Raw genomic sequence first — 17,505 nt, 5'->3', positions numbered from 1 at the left:
CACTGGGGCATGTTTATATCAGGGTAAAGATTAAACACATACGGATATTAAAGGAAATGCAGAAAGTGTGGCCCTCTCTGAAGGGGAGGTCGCTGGTGTAGCAGAAGATGAACAGGTGTAGATGCTTGTGGCTGATCAGTCCGGCGCTCCTTTAACAATTACCCGGAGCAGCTCTGCTCGTGAATCCCGGCCCATAGGCCTATGCGCTTTTTTGATATTATATGTAAACAACGTTGCCTTGGTTGCTCCTCTGCCAGCATGCGGAGGTGTCCCGTGATTGGACACCGCCTCGGGGGGGGGGGCATCCATTTCCTTTGACGGTGCGTGCGTATTTTTCATGAATAATCCTGGTACCTGCATGTTGTTTGATGAGTGATACTCTGCTGACTCAACACTCCTAGAAAGCCAATAGCTTGCAAACACAACAAAGCAGCGACATGATGCTGTTGGGAAAGCAACAGTAAAAGCAACGCATAATAGAGGCAGATATTATTGCTTCATTTTTCCTTATTCTTTAAAAGAAAATTAAGTAAAAAAATTAAGTAAAATATTGACTCGTGTGTTTGGATGTCCCCATGAAAGACATATATTATAAGGGAATAAAGAAGCAGGACGGCCCCTTTAGGAAATCTAGGTTTTGTAAAAGAAGAATTAGTGTTGCAGACACAGAACTCACTCACAGAAATATAAATGTCCTCATAGTTCTTAAGAATACTGTGATAATAGATAAACAACATTCGTTTCCACGTTTGTTGCAGAATTGTAAATCGTTTACAGGTCACCTGCTGGGGCCGGTTGATGTGGTCCGGAGCTCATCGGCTTTACCGGCGATCTGCGTGCACTCATGTGTTAGTCACAAGGTAGGAAACAAAGGTCAGCGTCTGTTCTCTCAGTCCATCACAAGATTCCAGGATGCTGATGACTGAGCTCCTTCTCGTCTTCTGTCTTGTCGGGGCAGCGGGTGCCCTGCACAAACAGTGGATTCCGGACACCAACTATGAGAACAAGACCAACTGGGACAGAGAGGCTGTTCCATGTGGCAACGACATTGCTCATTTTCCAGCCCAGAGAAAGGTGTCCGTGTTCGTGGAGACCACGCATGCCGTGCTGGAGATGAGGCTGCCGGTTGACGGGGAGTTCATCCTGAACTCGGGAGCTGGATTTTATGTCGTGCGCGGGAAAGATCCAGGCTGCGGAGCTGGTGTCACGACCAAGTTCAGAGACTCGGAGCCTCTTCGGTGGTTCAACCCGGCTCTGTGGCAGGCAGCTGCATCTCTGGAGGACCTGCAGCGTGGAAACTTCTTGTACTCAGTCCACGAGGAGAGCGTCCCGTGCCTGCAGGACGATGTGGTTTTTAAAGCCCACTCCTCTTTCAGCATGGACACCGGCTCCGGTCAGTCCGGCGTTTCTGTCAAATCGGTGTCGGTGCTGGGGAAGAAGTTTGAGAGCAGATCTGAGTTCTACCAGTATCTCAGCTCACGTTCAGGCCAGCTGCAGTTTCAAGGACCCTCTGCTGTCACTGTTGGGAACCAAGAGTGTGGGGATCCTTCGGGCTGCGACTGTGGGAATTCTGTGAACCGTCAGCAGATATGCAACACTATCACATGTGACTCTCCGAGCTGTAAGAAGCCTCTCCACCCTGCGGGACACTGCTGTGGTGTTTGTGGCGCCATCGTCACCATTCGCTATGCTGCTGGTTTCAACCTGCAAACTTACAGCCAACGAATCCATCACCTGTTTCTAATCTTGCCAAAATACAAACACATTCAGCTGGGCATGTCTAAAGTCTTCAAGTCACAGCGGCTGATGGGGGTCATCCCTTTTGGCACCTCGCCCGAGATCCAGGTGGTTATTGTGGATGGAGAGAAGGGGCCGCAGTCCGAAGGTCTGGCTCGGGACATACTGACAGATGCCCGTTCTCATGCCTCCAACCTGGGGATAGCTGGGGCTGAATACCTCACCTCTTCTGGGAGCAGCAGTGATCAGACCGGAGGAGGCGCCGGGATGGTGGTTGGAGTTGTGTTTGGGGTTTTGATCATGATTACAATCGTGGTGGCGGCGGCGGTCCTGATTCGTAAAGGGATTGTTCGAATACCATCATCACTGCCGAGTCTGGGCAGCTTAATGAGAAGCAGCGATGTTGGAGACCTCGACGGGTCTATTGACCACGGCTTTGATAATCCCATTTTTGACAGGCCCAACATGCTGCCCGATATTCCTGGCGTGTATGGCGCTGCAGCAAACCATTCGATCTCTATGACTCAGACAGGTGTGCACTTTGTAAACCCAGTTTATGACGATAGTGAAACTGATTTAAATGCCTGAAATAGACTGCAGCAGAATTTGGGGGAGTTGATTTCAGAAGTACTTTTTAATTAACTTGATGATTTTACAGTATCTTCAACAAGGAGCTCTAGAATAATTCAGCAAATGCACTTGTAGAACAAATAAAATAATTGTTTGCAGACAATGTCACATTCAAGAGCCTGTATATAAATCTCAATAAAGCTGCAGTAAATGGGTTTATTGCTGCACAGATTTCGTGCATTTTATGTTACCACTGGATGGCTTTGTGTAAAATCCTCCACATCTGCCATGTTATATACCTTGTTATGTAACCTCAATAAACATTTATTACACAATAATTTCTCTTTAACAAACTTACAGCGGAGGCAGGTGATTTGTTTCATTACATAGTTTGTCATTAACAAGATGAACTGCATTGTCTTTTTTTGACAGCCAGGCAGTAATGTGTAAGGGCTCTATGAAATCAGCAGTGTAGTTGTGCAGCCGCCTCATCGGACCGGCGGCATCGTAAAAAGACACAGAGCCTCGGTGAAAGTCGACATACAAGCCGAGCCTCGTAACGTCCGTGGCATCCAAGGCCTCCTCCACACCGGCGTGCCAGGCAAAGAAGCCTCGGCTGTTCCTCCCCACGCACCAGGAAAAGTCGTTCCCAGTGATGCAGCTGGTGCTTTGCTCTCCTTTAGGATCGATGCTCTTGTACGTAACTCCTACACGTGCACCCTCCCCGCTCAGTTCGGCTTCAACATAGTGCCTCCCGAGGTAAATGCTGTCTGAAGTCATTGCCTGACGCCAATATTCGAAGCGACTAGGGTGTTCTGGGTAGGCGTGCTGCCAGGGGCTGGTGTTGGTCAGCTTTCGGTTGTCCTCCGTTACACGTAGGAATCGATGGACGGTGTCTGGGTCAAAGGTTAAACTCCTTGCGTCTACATAGGCGGGAAATAGATTTCGTGGACAAGTTAACATGTACGATTTGCGCGACAGAGAACACACAACATAACATACTGAAAAGGGTACTTACATTTTAAGAAGTCCTCCGGCGTCTCAGGATCAGGAAGGAGGGAAGGTTCACATTCTGGCATCCAGGATTTAGTACCTACTCATAGAAAGGTTACTTGGTATTTTGATAGCATTTACATTTCTCATTTAGCGGATGACTTTATCCAAAGCGACTTAAAACGCAATGTTTGAACAATGTGCTAGATGTAGACTCGACCGCATCTGTTCGCCGCACGGCTAAAAAAAAGGTCCGAAGCGGTTCTCTCAATGGTGTAGGTGCAATGTGTAGAATTTAATGTACACTCACCACTTTTACAGATTCTGAGTTTGTTTGAGGAGAGGATCAGGTGACACAGCTCCTGGGTGGAATCCGTCACTACCTGGAGGTAAGACAGCAGATGGTCCATGTGGTCGATGTTTGGACTTGGCAGACTTACATCTTCCGCGCTTATCTTCCACTCTGAATACTCCTGGTACAAGCAAAAAAAAGTCAACATGAATTCATGATGCAAAATCAAGCTGAAAAACTGCAGAGATAAACTTCCTGCTCTGTGTACAACATGTGCTAATCCAGGATTAAATGACACATGCACTGGTTTATTATTATCCTGAATATATCCTAGATATTGTTTACCTGCAGGAAGTCTACATCAGACTTGCTCCTTGACAGTTTGTTCATTCGGGCCAAAGTTTTCATCAGCCCTGTTTTCCTCCGCTCCAGATGTGCCTGGATGCTCTCTGCCCGTCTGAGGGATTTTCTCTGCTCGGCCTCCAGCCCGTCCACCAGCCCTCTTCTGGCCTCCTCCAGGGTTGTCTGCAGCCTGGCAAACTGCTGTAAGACAGTAACACAGACTTCCTGCACTGACGACTGCCGGCGAGGAAAGAAAAAAACTATATTCAAACCACACTGTGGTGCTTTCAATTAATACAAAATGCACATAAAATACCTTAATGAAGTCATTGTCACTCTGCAGTTTTCCGATCTCTTTCTCGGTTGCTGAGGCAGTTTGATTGATTGCTTCTTGTTTCTTCTGCAGCTCAGTCTACAGCACAAATACTTGTCACAAACTACACCAGATGCTGAAAAATTGCAAGGCAAATATCGAAAAAATGTGAACTGATCTGTTGCCCGTTGAGATGATACGTGGAAGTAGTTTTAAATATTCAAGCACATTAAAAAAGCAAAGGAAAGAAAAAGATTGTGTGGTTTTGTGAGGACCTCAATCTGTGTCCGTGCCTCCCCGACAGATGCAGTCGGGTGCCCTTCGTGCTCGCGGTCCTCACACTCGAGACACAGACAGCACCTGTCCGTCAGACAGAAGCGCTCGAGAGGACGGCGATGAACCTCACAGGTCTGACGGTCGACGTCCTGGAGGGGATCCACCAGACGATGGTTCTGAAATTTGGCATTCTCCAGATGGGGTCTGAGGTGGGCCTCGCAGTAAGAAACCAGGCAGGTCATGCAGGATTTCAGGGCCTTGCCTGGGCTGTCCATGCACGAGTCACATAGTACATCTTGCGGGGGCATTATGGCGGACGTCTCGACGGCAGGATCCCTCGGCTCCTCCTCAACGTCCATGGTGTGCTGACTGTCCTTCAAGGTCTCCTCATTACTACTGCTTGCAGTAGCCATTGATAGGGTCCCTCCAGTCACAAGGTTCTTCGGCTGCTTTTTCCTGAGATCTCATGACCCCCTCAGCATGGGGAAGCATTTTCGACCCCTCCCTTTTTAATTCTTCTCTTCTCATAACAACTGACGACTGAGCAGATTACCGAGAGGAGGGGAGGAAATGGCGAGTGTGTATTATGACTAAGCCAGGGAAGGAAATGAACATCCTCTCTTTCGTTCTTTCCAAGTAAATAACTTGTTCACTGATTTTCCATTCTCTGGAAAAGTTGGACTTTAATTTCACCAATAATGGTTATAAGACTACAGTTGTGACCGGCTTCTATCACCAATAAGACAAATGGTTGAATAGAAACATCACTAAAGTCTGTGTATAGCAGCCTATGAATACTTTCGGCCCTAAACAGGCTCAATGTGGGAGTGCCACACTGTTTCCTTCTGATAACAGTGTTATTTGAGGGGCATGGGACTTCCACTCAATGCCACCAATCTACAGCAGAACGTCCTGCTTTGTATACGGAGGCAACAATTACACTTGGAGTTTGTGTGTAGGCAGCATGTGAGGATTGTCACGATGGCTGAACAGGCAGAAGCAAGTACATTCCGCTTTCTGGGTCAGTCTCTCTCCTTGACATTTTTGGAAGAGGTCTGTCTACGTAAACAGGTAGCAACTGAGACAGGATATAAACTGACCTGTCAAAGTGATAACAGTTGACATTAGTTAGACTATGCATGAATAGCAATTGTTTGGTTCACAAATGACTATTCTATACCCTACAGTTTCAGGTTGAAATACTGAGGTAAACTATTTCCTGTAGACTTTCAATCATCTGAAATTAACCCCTACCAAAATATAATATTTTACACTTAGTTGTTTAATTACATTTTTAACATAATCAGAGCATTGTGTGCACTTCTTTAGTTGTAGTATGGTTATTTGTGTTGGAAGCTCTGCTAATGCATCAGAATATTCCATATGGAAAATGTATAATATATACTGTATGTACTGTACTTTACTGTACTGTAAATTGCACTTTCTTGTTTCTACTGGTAAGTCGCTTTGGATAAAAGTGTCAGCTACAGGACATGTAATGTCAGAACCACGAAGAATCCTTAAATGAATGAAATAAATATATGCGCCGTGATCAGGGTTTTTGTGTGTGTTGTGTGTCTTGTCCTTGTCCTGCGTTCTATAGTGTACTGTATGTCCGTGTGTTGATGTTTGTCCCCGTAGCCATGGAATCGGGGCGTAGGCACGTCTATAATCACGAGGGGATTTAGAAGCAGCCCTGACATCCAGTCCCTGCTGGAACATTAAACCACACTAGTTTCGAAAGTGTACTTGTTTAGGCTTTGACGGAGTGCCCTGTCTTTGTTGCTTGACAATTCGGTGACTGTATTTCTCCGCCCAGGATTATACCCTGCATTGACCAGGCCATTCCTGCCTGATTCCGTCATGCCATTGTTCGTCTGGCCTGACTTTTTATTGGTTTGGTCAAACATAATAAATCCTTTTTGGTTTCACACCACCGATCCAGTCTCTGTTTGGATTCTGTCTAAGCATACCGTGACAAAAGGAAGCCAAACATACGGATCTATATCAGTTAAGTAATTCACAGCGTTAAAACATTAGTATTTCTTTTTTTTAATCCACCTACACGTAAAAACTGTAGACAATAAACATCAACATAAGCTCCGGTGCAGATGTTAATAAAAAACATTTAAAATTCAAGACCCAAGTCAAAGGTGATATACAGGTTGATACATCTGTATGGACTGCACATGCAAAATATATAACTGCAACATGCTATATTGTGTATTATAACATATTGTGTTTTCATGTTCTACATTAAATAAGATATCTCAATGAACAATTGGCCTGCATTGCCAGTGAGCCACACTTGGACTGACATGGCTTGCTATATGTAAACGTTTACAGAGATGGAATAAGGAAACAGCCAAGTGGCTGTAGTTGAAAATATTGCACTGACTACTGTAACGAAAATGGTTAATAATAAAGTTACAATCAAATGAATGTCAAAAGGTATATAAGACAAAAGACAATATTAGGCGAACGCACAGGCACGAGCAATGCAGACACGTGAGGCGGTAGGATTTACCCCACAGGGGCCTACACATTCAGGGGATTTGGATCCCGCAATAAGTTCTCTGTTAAATCAGCCAAATACACAGTGAACATACAGTGAACACTGCACTCTGAACATGTGCCTTTTAGTTATGTTTTTTTGTGATCAATTTTCTTTTATTTATTGATTTTCAGATATGCATTAAAAATCAACCACCATTACCATGAATATACATACGCATATACCCACATACACATACTTACACATACATATACATATGCATACATAGATATGCACCTATATATATATATATATATATATATATATACATAGATATGCACCTATATATATATATATATATATATATATATATACATACATACATACAAGCATACACAGACACCCACATATAAACAAAATCCGGACATAATAGTAACAAAAAAGAAAAATTCCACCACCCACTACTCCAGTCTAAGAGGCTGTAATCTGGGCCATCACATTTTCACATCTTTTCGTATGCTGCCGTCTCTGTCATGAGTTTGATCCTCTCTGTACACATAGGCGTGTGCAGGCTCTCTGTTTTGCAGGATTAGCCTTGCTGCCACAATGAAAGCCTTTTTTGTTAGTCCGGGTGGCATCATCGATTTATTTCCTAGAAAGCCTTGGGGATACTGGAAGAAGCTGCTTGAGTCAGCCTTCTAAATACTTCATGACCGCTAACCAAAAAGGCGTGGCCATAGAACATTCCCACATAGCATGTAGAAAAGTGCCAATTTCTTTATTACATTTCCAACATTTATTATTCTGCATTAATCCCATTTCATGCATTTTCTGAGGTGTGAAGTAATACCTATGTACAATTTTATAATGGATCGTAGCCCAGCCTACATTGGATATGATCTCCTGCCATCTCATTGCCAAGATCCGTTTGCCAAGTTAGTCTCAGGCCTTCGCACATTCTAGTTTTAATTTCTAAATACTTGCAGAAATCCCCTTTCTCCGGTAACTTAAATGTTCCTTTAAGGTTCTCAAATGATCTAAATACCCCATCTTCATATATATCTTTAACAGCATGTATTCATTTTGCCAGCCATGTATTGCATAGTACCCAGTGCAAGGGACCTCAACCAACCCACATACAGATATTCACAGTGATCCTAACAACATGCTGTAAAAGGATCCTGTAAGGAATTTGTCTCGCACTTCTTCACCCTTCTGGCTCGATATATTCCTCATGACAGTGTCCTTTCTGCTTTGTTACCACTGAGGCACCAGGAGAGGTAAATCCCTGCGCCCTCCCCGTCCAAACGTGACATTCATTCCACAATGCGCCACTGACCTTTAAGCCTGGGTGAGCACATGGCAGGAGGAGCCTTCTGCAGCAACTGCAATTATCTGTAGGACAGAATGAAGACATGAAAAGAAATGGCGTGTAACAGAAGCTGATTTGTGTTGTGGGCGCAAAATAAATGTCCAAACATGTTCTCACAAACACTGTTTAACTGAAAATCCAATCACTCACAGTTCTGTGTCCTCAACGCAGTCCGGTTCCTCTATTGCCTCCATCCGTCTCTTGCAGGCATCTAAGATCTTTTTCCTTGGTCCTAAGGGGATGTGAATACTCTTAAGGTCGTGATCAGAACACAGCAAGAGTGCTTCGAGGTCGATCTTTTCCCTCTTGAAAATTGAGAAGAAGTCGGTCATGCTCTGTGTGGCGAGGAAGACCTCCAGGGGGCTCGTGTCAGCCTCATCATCATCGTCGAGCCCTAATTCGACTTCTTCCCAGGGCAGCTCCTCCACATTCCTGTCTTGAAGGCTGCGTGCACTGCCGATGCTGTCTTCATCTGCACTCGGGTATTGCTGCAGCCGACTGCGTAAACGCACATTATTTCCCGACAGGTCGGCACTGTCCTCATCCCGACCCTCGATGTCAAACATCCCCCCACTCACATAGTTCCTTCGGAAGACCATGGTTCCCAGGCCGGGTCTATTGAACAGGGAATCGTGTCCCGAGTCAGTGCTGATCTCCGAGTAGTCCACATCAGCCCCGTGGAGGTCGGGCTCACTAATGGCACGTGAAATGGCATCGTAATTATCTCTGGCAAACATCTCCCGGACGTTGCGGCGGCCACGGTCTTTTGGGTTGACGTAAGTGCCCTGTTTGACAAACATGACATCGTTGCCCAGCTGAAGCCCGGAGAGGGAGCGCACGCTCTTCCTCCCGTCCTCGTAGATTTTAAACGTCCCGTCTCCCTGCTTCTTCTTCTCCAGCTTCCTCTGAATCTTTGTCTTCCCTCGGTTTGTGGCATGAAGAGTAGCCTAACAGGACATGAATAAATACAGTGAATAGGCACAATCTCAAATGAGAAGATTTGATTTTCCAGGTATCACTAATAACCAAATTTCAGTTTTGTTCGTACGTGCGATGTGCCTACATGAGTGCCCCTGTGTGTGTGAATGTCACCACTCATATCGGTTAGGTTACCGAAACCCTAACTCATGTCAAAATGCTGATCATTCGGGTGGGTTGTTGCAGAAGGACCATCAACTATGGATGGATTGCGTTGACATTTTGAAATGACCGCCATGGTGCAAAGGTGATGCTTTTTAACAGCTTTGGTAAAACCTATACCTTTCCTCTAACAGGCCAAGATTTGGACTTGGTATATTGGTTACGACCAAATACTTTCAAAACCTGAGATGCGAGACTGGATAGAGAGTTTACAAGCTCATTTTTAAACCAATCCTCAAGCCTAACCCTCACAGTAGCCAGACTCCCAGAATGGATCTCTGTCAATGCATTCCGTCTCTTCTGATTACCACATGGACCATTTACAAGCATCAAACCAAAGCCTGATCAAATAATTGGTGATTACTACCAAAGTGTTTCCTTTCGACTACAGATTATACATAATACAGGATCAGTTTGTGGCTAACGACTAGTTAGCATGCAAAGCTAAGACTATAAATGTGCAGAACAAATGTCTACCTGTTGAACATAATTGTTAGCACGGTCACTGTGAAGATTTAGCTTAGTCTTGTCATGCAGTCATGGGATTTGGGAACAAATGTTATACTTGAGAAAAAATAGTATTGCAAAAAATAGAATGCAAATGCAAATGTACAAAACATTCTGTCCCTTAAGAATAGATAGAACCCCCCCTGCTGACCTGAGAATATGGCACACTGACTGTGGCTGCATTTAAGTTGTGCAGCCTGTGGCTAATAGAGCTGCTGGTGTAACTGGAAAAGCTCATGGCGTCTGATGCGGACGCCTCCGAAGTCTCCTTATGGAACCTGCGCTCCATGCGCTTGTGGTGTTTCTTCTGCATCTTCACACAATCCTTTATCCGCCGCTCGGCATCGCGAAAGGCCCGGTCCTTCATCTTGCCGACCAGCTTCGCGTTGAGGCCCGTCTGCTTGGTGGCGATGGAATCCAGGTAGCGGACGCAATCCATGTGATTCTTTGTGGCGGCCATGTCCAATGGCGTGTGGTAGTCGTTGTCGAGGCACCAAATGTTGGCACCGAAAGACACCAGGAAGAAAAGGCAGTTGAGGTGACCATTGGCAGCTGCCAGGTGGAGTGGTGTGTTCCCCCATATGTCACACTTGTCAGGGTTTCCTCTGTGGGCCAAAAGAAACATGTTAGATACTCGTGGGACTTCAGATCGACTAAATAAAGTCTTTCAAGAGTCTTTCAAGAGTAAGCGTGTGATCTTTGGACTATGTTTTCACTACTGATCTGCCCTTCCTGCGTTGTTAGTGGGGCGTTGTTTAATAATTTATAGTCTCGACACCACATTAATCTTTTGTAAAACCAAACATAAAGTACATCTTGTTTTATTACACAGTTTTATTGAAGGCTTGGACCATTTGGCAGATAGAGGGTTTGATTAAAACCTGTTAAAGGGAATCTACTAATATTGAAGGGCCATACGATAAAATGATTTGCAACGTTTACCCTTGGCTGACAGTCCACGACCTTTGGGTTACCTCCCAATACGTTGCACTGTTGGTGCCTTTTCTGTAACATGACCACATGCTTGCCAGCGGTGCTGCTACACTACTTGTATCGGGTTTCAGGGGAGGCATAACAGTTTGCGCCTGACTCCAAAAGCACGCCCTGCTCCTCTGAATTGACTTTTGTCTCTGATTCCAATTTCGTCCCTACAGTCTGTTGGAGATTTGATACGATCCATGTGAAGCTGTACCTTCAAAGGGCAAAAGTACTATTGATGGATTGTGTTGTTAGCGGTTTGTGCAGTGAGGGTTCTCACTGAAAGAGGTTCCCCCTCTTCTCAGGAAAAAAAAGCTGCTTTAGGATCAAGAAGAGGTTCTTGAGTTCAAACAAAAGCAAATGGTTGTCATCAGTGTCCCTTAGACGCCTTTGCAAACAGCCCAGAGAGTGACAATAAAACAATAATCCAACAAAGGATTTCCATTGTTACTCCTGAGCTGAAATATGTGATGGTACAAACAGGTAATAAAGAAAGATAAATACTGATAAGCTATGTTCGATTTTCATTTTGAGAATAAATATTTATCACCCTCTGATTATGCAATATGATTGTGGAAGAGAAAATGTAACATGGCAGCTTTATGTGACATAATTTATGCCTCTCCTAGTAAAAGGCTGACCGCAGTAATAGTTCTGCCCACTTATCCCCCCCCCCCTCCTGTTCTTTATCACATTAAGGGCTGTTTCTATCTTCACTTCCTATGACAGCTTGATGTTGCTGCAAGTAGCCTGGTGCAGTATACTTGCCAACACGAGCACTGCATGACATCTTTCCCATGCACTATTAAACTTATCTTCATTATATCCCATCGGTCTCACAGGTTAGGCGCCTCTGTAAACATTTATCTATTAATGTTTATTTGGTTTCCACATGTCAATCAGGACTTTATGTGTTCATGGGAGCCGAAGGACTCCGAACACTTGTTTACAGGTGTTCCGTGGGAAAAAAAGTATTTTAGTAAAATCGCGTCTTTTTCGTTCTTTTTTCTTTGTTGCCTGTGGGCTTTAAGAAAACTGTAAAAAACGAAGATGAATGATGTTGTCTGACTTTTACATTACGTTCCTACGAAACTTTACTCAAATCAAGCAGGATCATAATGGGCCCCATTTTCTGGCTGACAGCAAACCAGGTCAGGCAGAAAAGATGAGGAATGGGCTGTTCATGACCGACAACATTTGCTGACTTTGCTGCCAGCATTTAAACAATGACGCAGCCTACTAAAAGGATCTGCTGTTAGTTTGAAGAATCGCCTTCTTTTGCTGGTGAAAATATCGACATGGTAGTTATAGTTGATGACATGAAACGTTTCCTTTGCAAAAAAGTTAATGATTCAGCAATGAGTAAAATTGTATGTTCACCGAATATTATGCACTCAGAGTATTAATATCTCAACAACTGTTTCCATGTATTACATTACAGTTCTATGCTGCTTTGCAAAATGAAAAACTACCGCCTGCTCTGACAAATGGGTGATGATCTTTCAGATGATAATAGAGGAAAATATCCAGTTAACAGCTAAATTGAGTATTCAATATCAGTGTAAAATGTATGATGCAAATAAAGCCCTGTCTCTAAAAAGGGGCTTAGGCCTTCTCACATTAAATGGACAGATATATATTTAATCTTGAAATACCAATGCTCTAGCCTAACCTGGTTACTTTTAATGGATATATGTATGAAATGCTTATTATTTCTGATTTGGTTTGGTGTTCTGTTCTTTCTGCCCAGTGTGACCGGCAAAATTGTTTGTAATAAGAGAGGAAAATGGTCAAATGTTGAACTTTTCCTCTCATAAGTTAAATGCAGAATGGTAAAGATGTACACCGTGGTACCCCACGGGCTCCTGGAGCTCCATGCACCCACCCCCTTGCCGCGATCAGCCGCAGAGCCTCCAGGTTGCCGTGGAAAGCAGCCCACAGCGTCGGCGACATGCCATCCTCGTCCGGGGCGTTAAGATCCTTCCGCGTCGCCTCCTTCAGCAGGTCCAGGTAGCCATCCCGGGCCGCCTTGTGGTACCTGTCATTCATGGTGCAGAATGAATCCACCCTGCTCGACTCCACTCCGTTTAATCCACGCCGCCACCATCATCAGCATCCTCGTCGTCGTCGTCGTCCCGCGGCGATGGAGCGGGATCGGGCCGACTGAAGTGCCAGTTTGTCCCGCAGTTCGCCTCAGAGCGAGTCGCTCCCGATCGGTGGAGGAGCGCGTCGGTGGTATCCAGGGACGCCGCGGCGCGCCCCCCGGCGCGTAACAGTGCTCCCGGTGGCCGAGCTGGGCCAGCAAAGTCTGTCAACGAAACACACCAAATAGACAATATATAGGCCTAAGTGCTTGAATATCAAAGAGAAGACAATGTGGCAGTCATGATTGGTTATTGTGGTTTTGCATGTCCCCCATAGATGCATCTAGTGTATCTGAGCTTCTCAATAATCAATTTAAAAACGGCAACATCCTTAAATACTGATACCCAGTAGCCAGTTTATCTGGTAAATCCAGCTAAAGCGAGTTCAATCTAATGCAGCAGTCCTGCAATTATACCTCCCCTTCACGAAGGGCTTTATATTCAGAGAGATGTGTTGGCTGATGAACAAAATGTCCATGCATCTGGTCAACGACCGGAACAATTACTGCAACCTTTCAAAAGCCTCCAACATGAATACACTTCACATTTATGTAGAATGGGGCAGCGACATCGAAGGTCTCAGACATACTTTGAAACGTTCCATAAGAAAAGGCACAGATAGCGGCGGGCTGCATGCTCTCTGCAAGATGCAAAGATGCCCGTTTCTTCATCGAGCCAAAGCGTTAATCAGAACTGGGGGTATTATTTTCAAGCATTGAATTAAAAAGACGAGAGAGTTACACATGCTTCGCCTGTTTAGATCATTTGGACCATATTTAGATTGTTATAAAGCAAAAGGGGCATTAGACATCAAGACAACACAACTCTCAAAGCTTGTAAAACATGTGAATACAAAAACATCATGAAAAAAACTTTAAATTAAGTTTTACATTTAAACGTTTTGTTTTCTTGTAGACTTCAAAAGGCCCTAAATTCAAAAAGCCCTAAATTACAAATCTATCTATCAAAAAAATATACATTTTTTTAAAAGCAGCTTAACCCAAAAGCAACTAGTTTCTTAGTTTCTTGTATTTCGGAGTACGTGAGAAAGGGTTGTTCGTAAAAACGCCTCTTGAACTTTACAAATATTTTGTGCAAAACATGCCGTGTTTAGTGATAATACTGTGTTGCTCAGACCAGTTGACATTTATGACTGCACAGTAAACCACAGTGTTTCTGACGGTGTATAAAAACCTCAACGGCTCCTACAGCTTCTCAGGATCACACAGCATCAGGTAGGTTTACATGCATCCTTAAACTCACTTTCTTTTCAAACAGGTCACTGCTTTGTCGGATTGTAATAAGAGCTCCATTTAGGTAACGGGAGCTTTTACACGTACGTTGTTATTTCAACGTTTACTTTTTTATTCAGATGGAGATGTAGTAATGATGACTTTCCTTCTAGTTTATCCATGCAAACGTGTTTGTGGACTCTCACTCTGTACACTACAGCAATGTAAAGATGCAATAATAGATCCCAAAGAGGGGCTAATTTAATGCTAATAGCCGATTAGAAACCACTCTTTTGTGTCCGTGGAAAGGTTTTGCCTGGTAGTCTATGTGGGTGTAGCTGTTAAACCTGTAATGCCCCAGACGGAACAAGGTGCACAAAACGACTTGTCAATCAGCCTCAAAGGAGGCAAAGGATGTGTTTGAAGCCCGGCAATCCCTCTGAACCATGCAGGATGACGGCCAAAGACCAGGAGACGGAGGAGGCCCACCTGTCCAACAACATTAATGTACCGAGTCAAGTGGAGAGCGCGTGCGAGCCCGACCCCGACATTCCTCCCACTGGAGTCATGAAGGAGACGGGTCGAAACAAGGGCTGGATGGTGTCCGGGATCATTTGTATGAACGTTTTGATCCTGGGCTGCGCCTTGGTCAGCGGCAGTGCCAACGATGAGGTGAACATCGGCAGCACTGACCTGCAGATCTTCCTCATAGTCCTCCTCCTCCTCACCTCCGTCTGGATGGTTTATTATCTCGTCCACACGGTCAGGAAAGAAAATGCTGTTGACTTCAAGGATGGCCATGCTGGACCTATATGGCTCCGGGGTAAGTCAATATGTCTCATCTTTTAGGATGAGAAAGTGTTTCTATTTGTTGATAATGTTTAACCAGTCGTTGTTCCCTAAAAGGAGGACTTGTGCTATTTGGATTGCTCAGCATCATCATGGATATTTTCAAGATAGCCAGCTATGCGGGATACCTCCATTGCGATTCTGCCATTAAGGTTGCATTTCCTGTGGTGCAACTCGTCTTCGTACTTGTGCAGGTAAAATGCATATGACAGTATGTTAATTCATTCACTCAAGCCTTTATTTTTACAGGATTAATGCCATGTGTGCAATCGATTTGCAGACATACTTTTTGTGGATGCACGCCAAGGACTGTGTGCAGCTACAAAGGAACTTTACACGGTGGGTAATTCATTGACTACTCACTGTCTTTTAGGGTTTCTGCTTAAAAATGAACCTTACTCCTTTCGCCTTTTGTATTTTAGTTAAAATTGTTTCACTGTCAGTATCAGACAATTCCCCTCATTTGCATTTAAAGTATGCAATTATCACCTTATTTTTGATCACGCTTATCTTAAAGAGTGCTGCAATCCACAATACTTATAATTTATATATTGATTGTTCAGCAGATTATATTGTTGATTGAAGTCATGTGGCTATAAGTCAGAAACAGTGTAAAATGCTTATCACTTTGTTACATTAATCTTGGCCACATTATTCGCATAGATTAATGCATTAATGTTGACAGACCTAATTTTGTTGCATTAATCTCGGCCACATTAATAACATAGATGAATGCATTAATGTTGACAGCCCTATTTTATTTTGATTCCCTCTGTTCTTCTTATTTAGGTGCGGGCTGATGCTCACCCTCTCAACAAACCTCGTTATGTGGATGACTGCAGTGACTGAGGAGTCATTTCACCATGAGGCAGCACCCGAAAGTCTAAGCAACATCACTCAAATCTCAGGGCGGAGCCTGTACATCAGTAAAGGTAATTAAAGCAGATATAGTAATGAGTAAAGCACCAAAACGTTACACTTACCTACCTGTCCCTCGTTGTTTCTTACAGCGGGCTATGGAGACGAAGCGTGCACGTGCAGCTACACGTCATGTAGCATCTTCAAGGAGGCCTACTACTACTTGTACCCCTTCAACATTGAGTACAGTCTCTTTGCCTCAGCCATGGCATACATCATGTGGAAAAATGTGGGCAGAGTGACAGAAGAACGGGATCACCACATCAAATTCCGTTTGAAGAATATAATAATCGGTCCTGTGGCAGGAATTCTTCTTCTGGTGTCAGGTCTGGCGACCTTCGTCTTGTATGAGATGGCCATGGTTAACGGAGGTGGTGATGATGACCAAAAAGAAAAAGCATTGTTGATGCACTTTGTCATGAATATAGTGATAGCGACCCTGATGTCGGTCTCCACTGTGATCGGCTGTGCCATCTACAAGGTGGACCACAGGGAGCACGTATCAGAGAAGAACCCCACACGGAGCCTGGATGTGGGGCTGCTGATCGGAACCTCGCTGGGGCAGTTCATCATCAGCTACTTCACCATTGTAGCGATGGCTGCAACTGGAGCCAAAGGCTACCTGAACAGGCTCAACCTGGCCTGGGCTGTCCTGATGGTGATCCAAATCGGCCTGCAAAACTTTTTCATCATCGAAGGGCTACACCGGGAGCCCTTCCACGAGGTGCAGGCGGCCACTGTGATTCAAAATCCATATGTGCCTCAGCTGGGCAAAGAGGGGAGCAACTTTGATGGATCAGACAAGGACACGATGCCCTGTCCGGCCGTCGCTGCACACAGTCTGCACGGACATACGACCGAGCACAAGCCCAAGCTGTTGTTGAAGAGACGGATTTTGAAGGAGGTCTGTGCGTTTCTGCTGCTGGGCAACATAATAGTGAGTAACGTTCTTACACTCTCAAGGTTACAGCTCCAAAATTCCCCACATGCTAAACCTTTTCTCCTTTCTGTCTTTGACAGCTGTGGATCATGCCGGCATTCGGTGCTCGTCCCCAGTTTGATCACGACACTGAAACCGAATTCTACAAATTAAACATGTGGGCTACGATTGTAAATATCGGACTTCCCTTCGGCATTTTTTACCGCATGCATTCAGTCGCTAGTCTGTTTGAGGTTTTTCTGACCTCCTAACACTGTAGGAGGGTACAACAGTTCACTGTTTTGACAATATAAAGTTGTTTTGTATAAATTGTAGTTTGTTGTGAACTTTCTTTGTTGTTTCTCAATATTTGTGAAGTGAACCTTCATCGAACAATGTTCCCTGTGATATTAAAGCCCATGTACCAAT

General features: G+C 44.4%; 4 protein-coding genes across 6 annotated transcripts; 2 read left to right on the top strand and 2 right to left on the bottom strand.

Moving 5' to 3' along the window:
• Positions 1-839: 839 nt before the first annotated feature.
• Positions 840-2,522, top strand: amn (amnion associated transmembrane protein). Its single transcript, XM_040190742.2, has one exon. The coding sequence runs from the start codon at positions 913-915 to the stop codon at positions 2,323-2,325; it is 1,413 nt and encodes a 470-aa protein (XP_040046676.2). The 5' UTR covers positions 840-912; the 3' UTR covers positions 2,326-2,522.
• Positions 2,353-5,033, bottom strand: LOC120827670 (tripartite motif-containing protein 16-like). Of its 3 annotated transcripts, none has more exons than XM_040190739.2 (6): positions 4,523-5,033; positions 4,251-4,346; positions 3,938-4,171; positions 3,611-3,773; positions 3,326-3,400; positions 2,353-3,230 (listed from the first exon to the last, which is right to left on the bottom strand). In XM_040190739.2, the coding sequence occupies exons 1-6, from the start codon at positions 4,934-4,936 to the stop codon at positions 2,662-2,664; spliced, it is 1,551 nt and encodes a 516-aa protein (XP_040046673.2). In that variant the 5' UTR covers positions 4,937-5,033; the 3' UTR covers positions 2,353-2,661. The 3 variants fall into 3 exon arrangements, with proteins under 3 accessions (XP_040046673.2, XP_040046674.2, XP_040046675.2); XM_040190740.2 differs by having other exon boundaries at positions 3,938-4,135; XM_040190741.2 differs by lacking the exon at positions 4,251-4,346 and having other exon boundaries at positions 3,938-4,135.
• Positions 5,034-6,559: 1,526 nt separating this feature from the next.
• Positions 6,560-13,322, bottom strand: ush1ga (Usher syndrome 1Ga (autosomal recessive)). The gene is made up of 4 exons (XM_040190906.2): positions 12,900-13,322; positions 10,188-10,641; positions 8,540-9,336; positions 6,560-8,412 (listed from the first exon to the last, which is right to left on the bottom strand). The coding sequence occupies exons 1-4, from the start codon at positions 13,061-13,063 to the stop codon at positions 8,409-8,411; spliced, it is 1,419 nt and encodes a 472-aa protein (XP_040046840.2). The 5' UTR covers positions 13,064-13,322; the 3' UTR covers positions 6,560-8,408.
• A 948-nt stretch (positions 13,323-14,270) lies between these two features.
• On the top strand, positions 14,271-17,423 carry LOC120827795 (proton channel OTOP2-like). The gene is made up of 7 exons (XM_040190904.2): positions 14,271-14,393; positions 14,843-15,213; positions 15,297-15,433; positions 15,520-15,578; positions 16,029-16,171; positions 16,250-17,094; positions 17,178-17,423. The coding sequence occupies exons 2-7, from the start codon at positions 14,844-14,846 to the stop codon at positions 17,346-17,348; spliced, it is 1,725 nt and encodes a 574-aa protein (XP_040046838.2). The 5' UTR covers positions 14,271-14,393; position 14,843; the 3' UTR covers positions 17,349-17,423.
• Positions 17,424-17,505: the final 82 nt, after the last annotated feature.

Source organism: Gasterosteus aculeatus, chromosome 11 (genome assembly GCF_964276395.1).
Source record: "Gasterosteus aculeatus chromosome 11, fGasAcu3.hap1.1, whole genome shotgun sequence".
Taxonomy (NCBI): domain Eukaryota; kingdom Metazoa; phylum Chordata; class Actinopteri; order Perciformes; family Gasterosteidae; genus Gasterosteus; species Gasterosteus aculeatus.
This window is presented reverse-complemented; position numbering and strand designations above follow the sequence as displayed.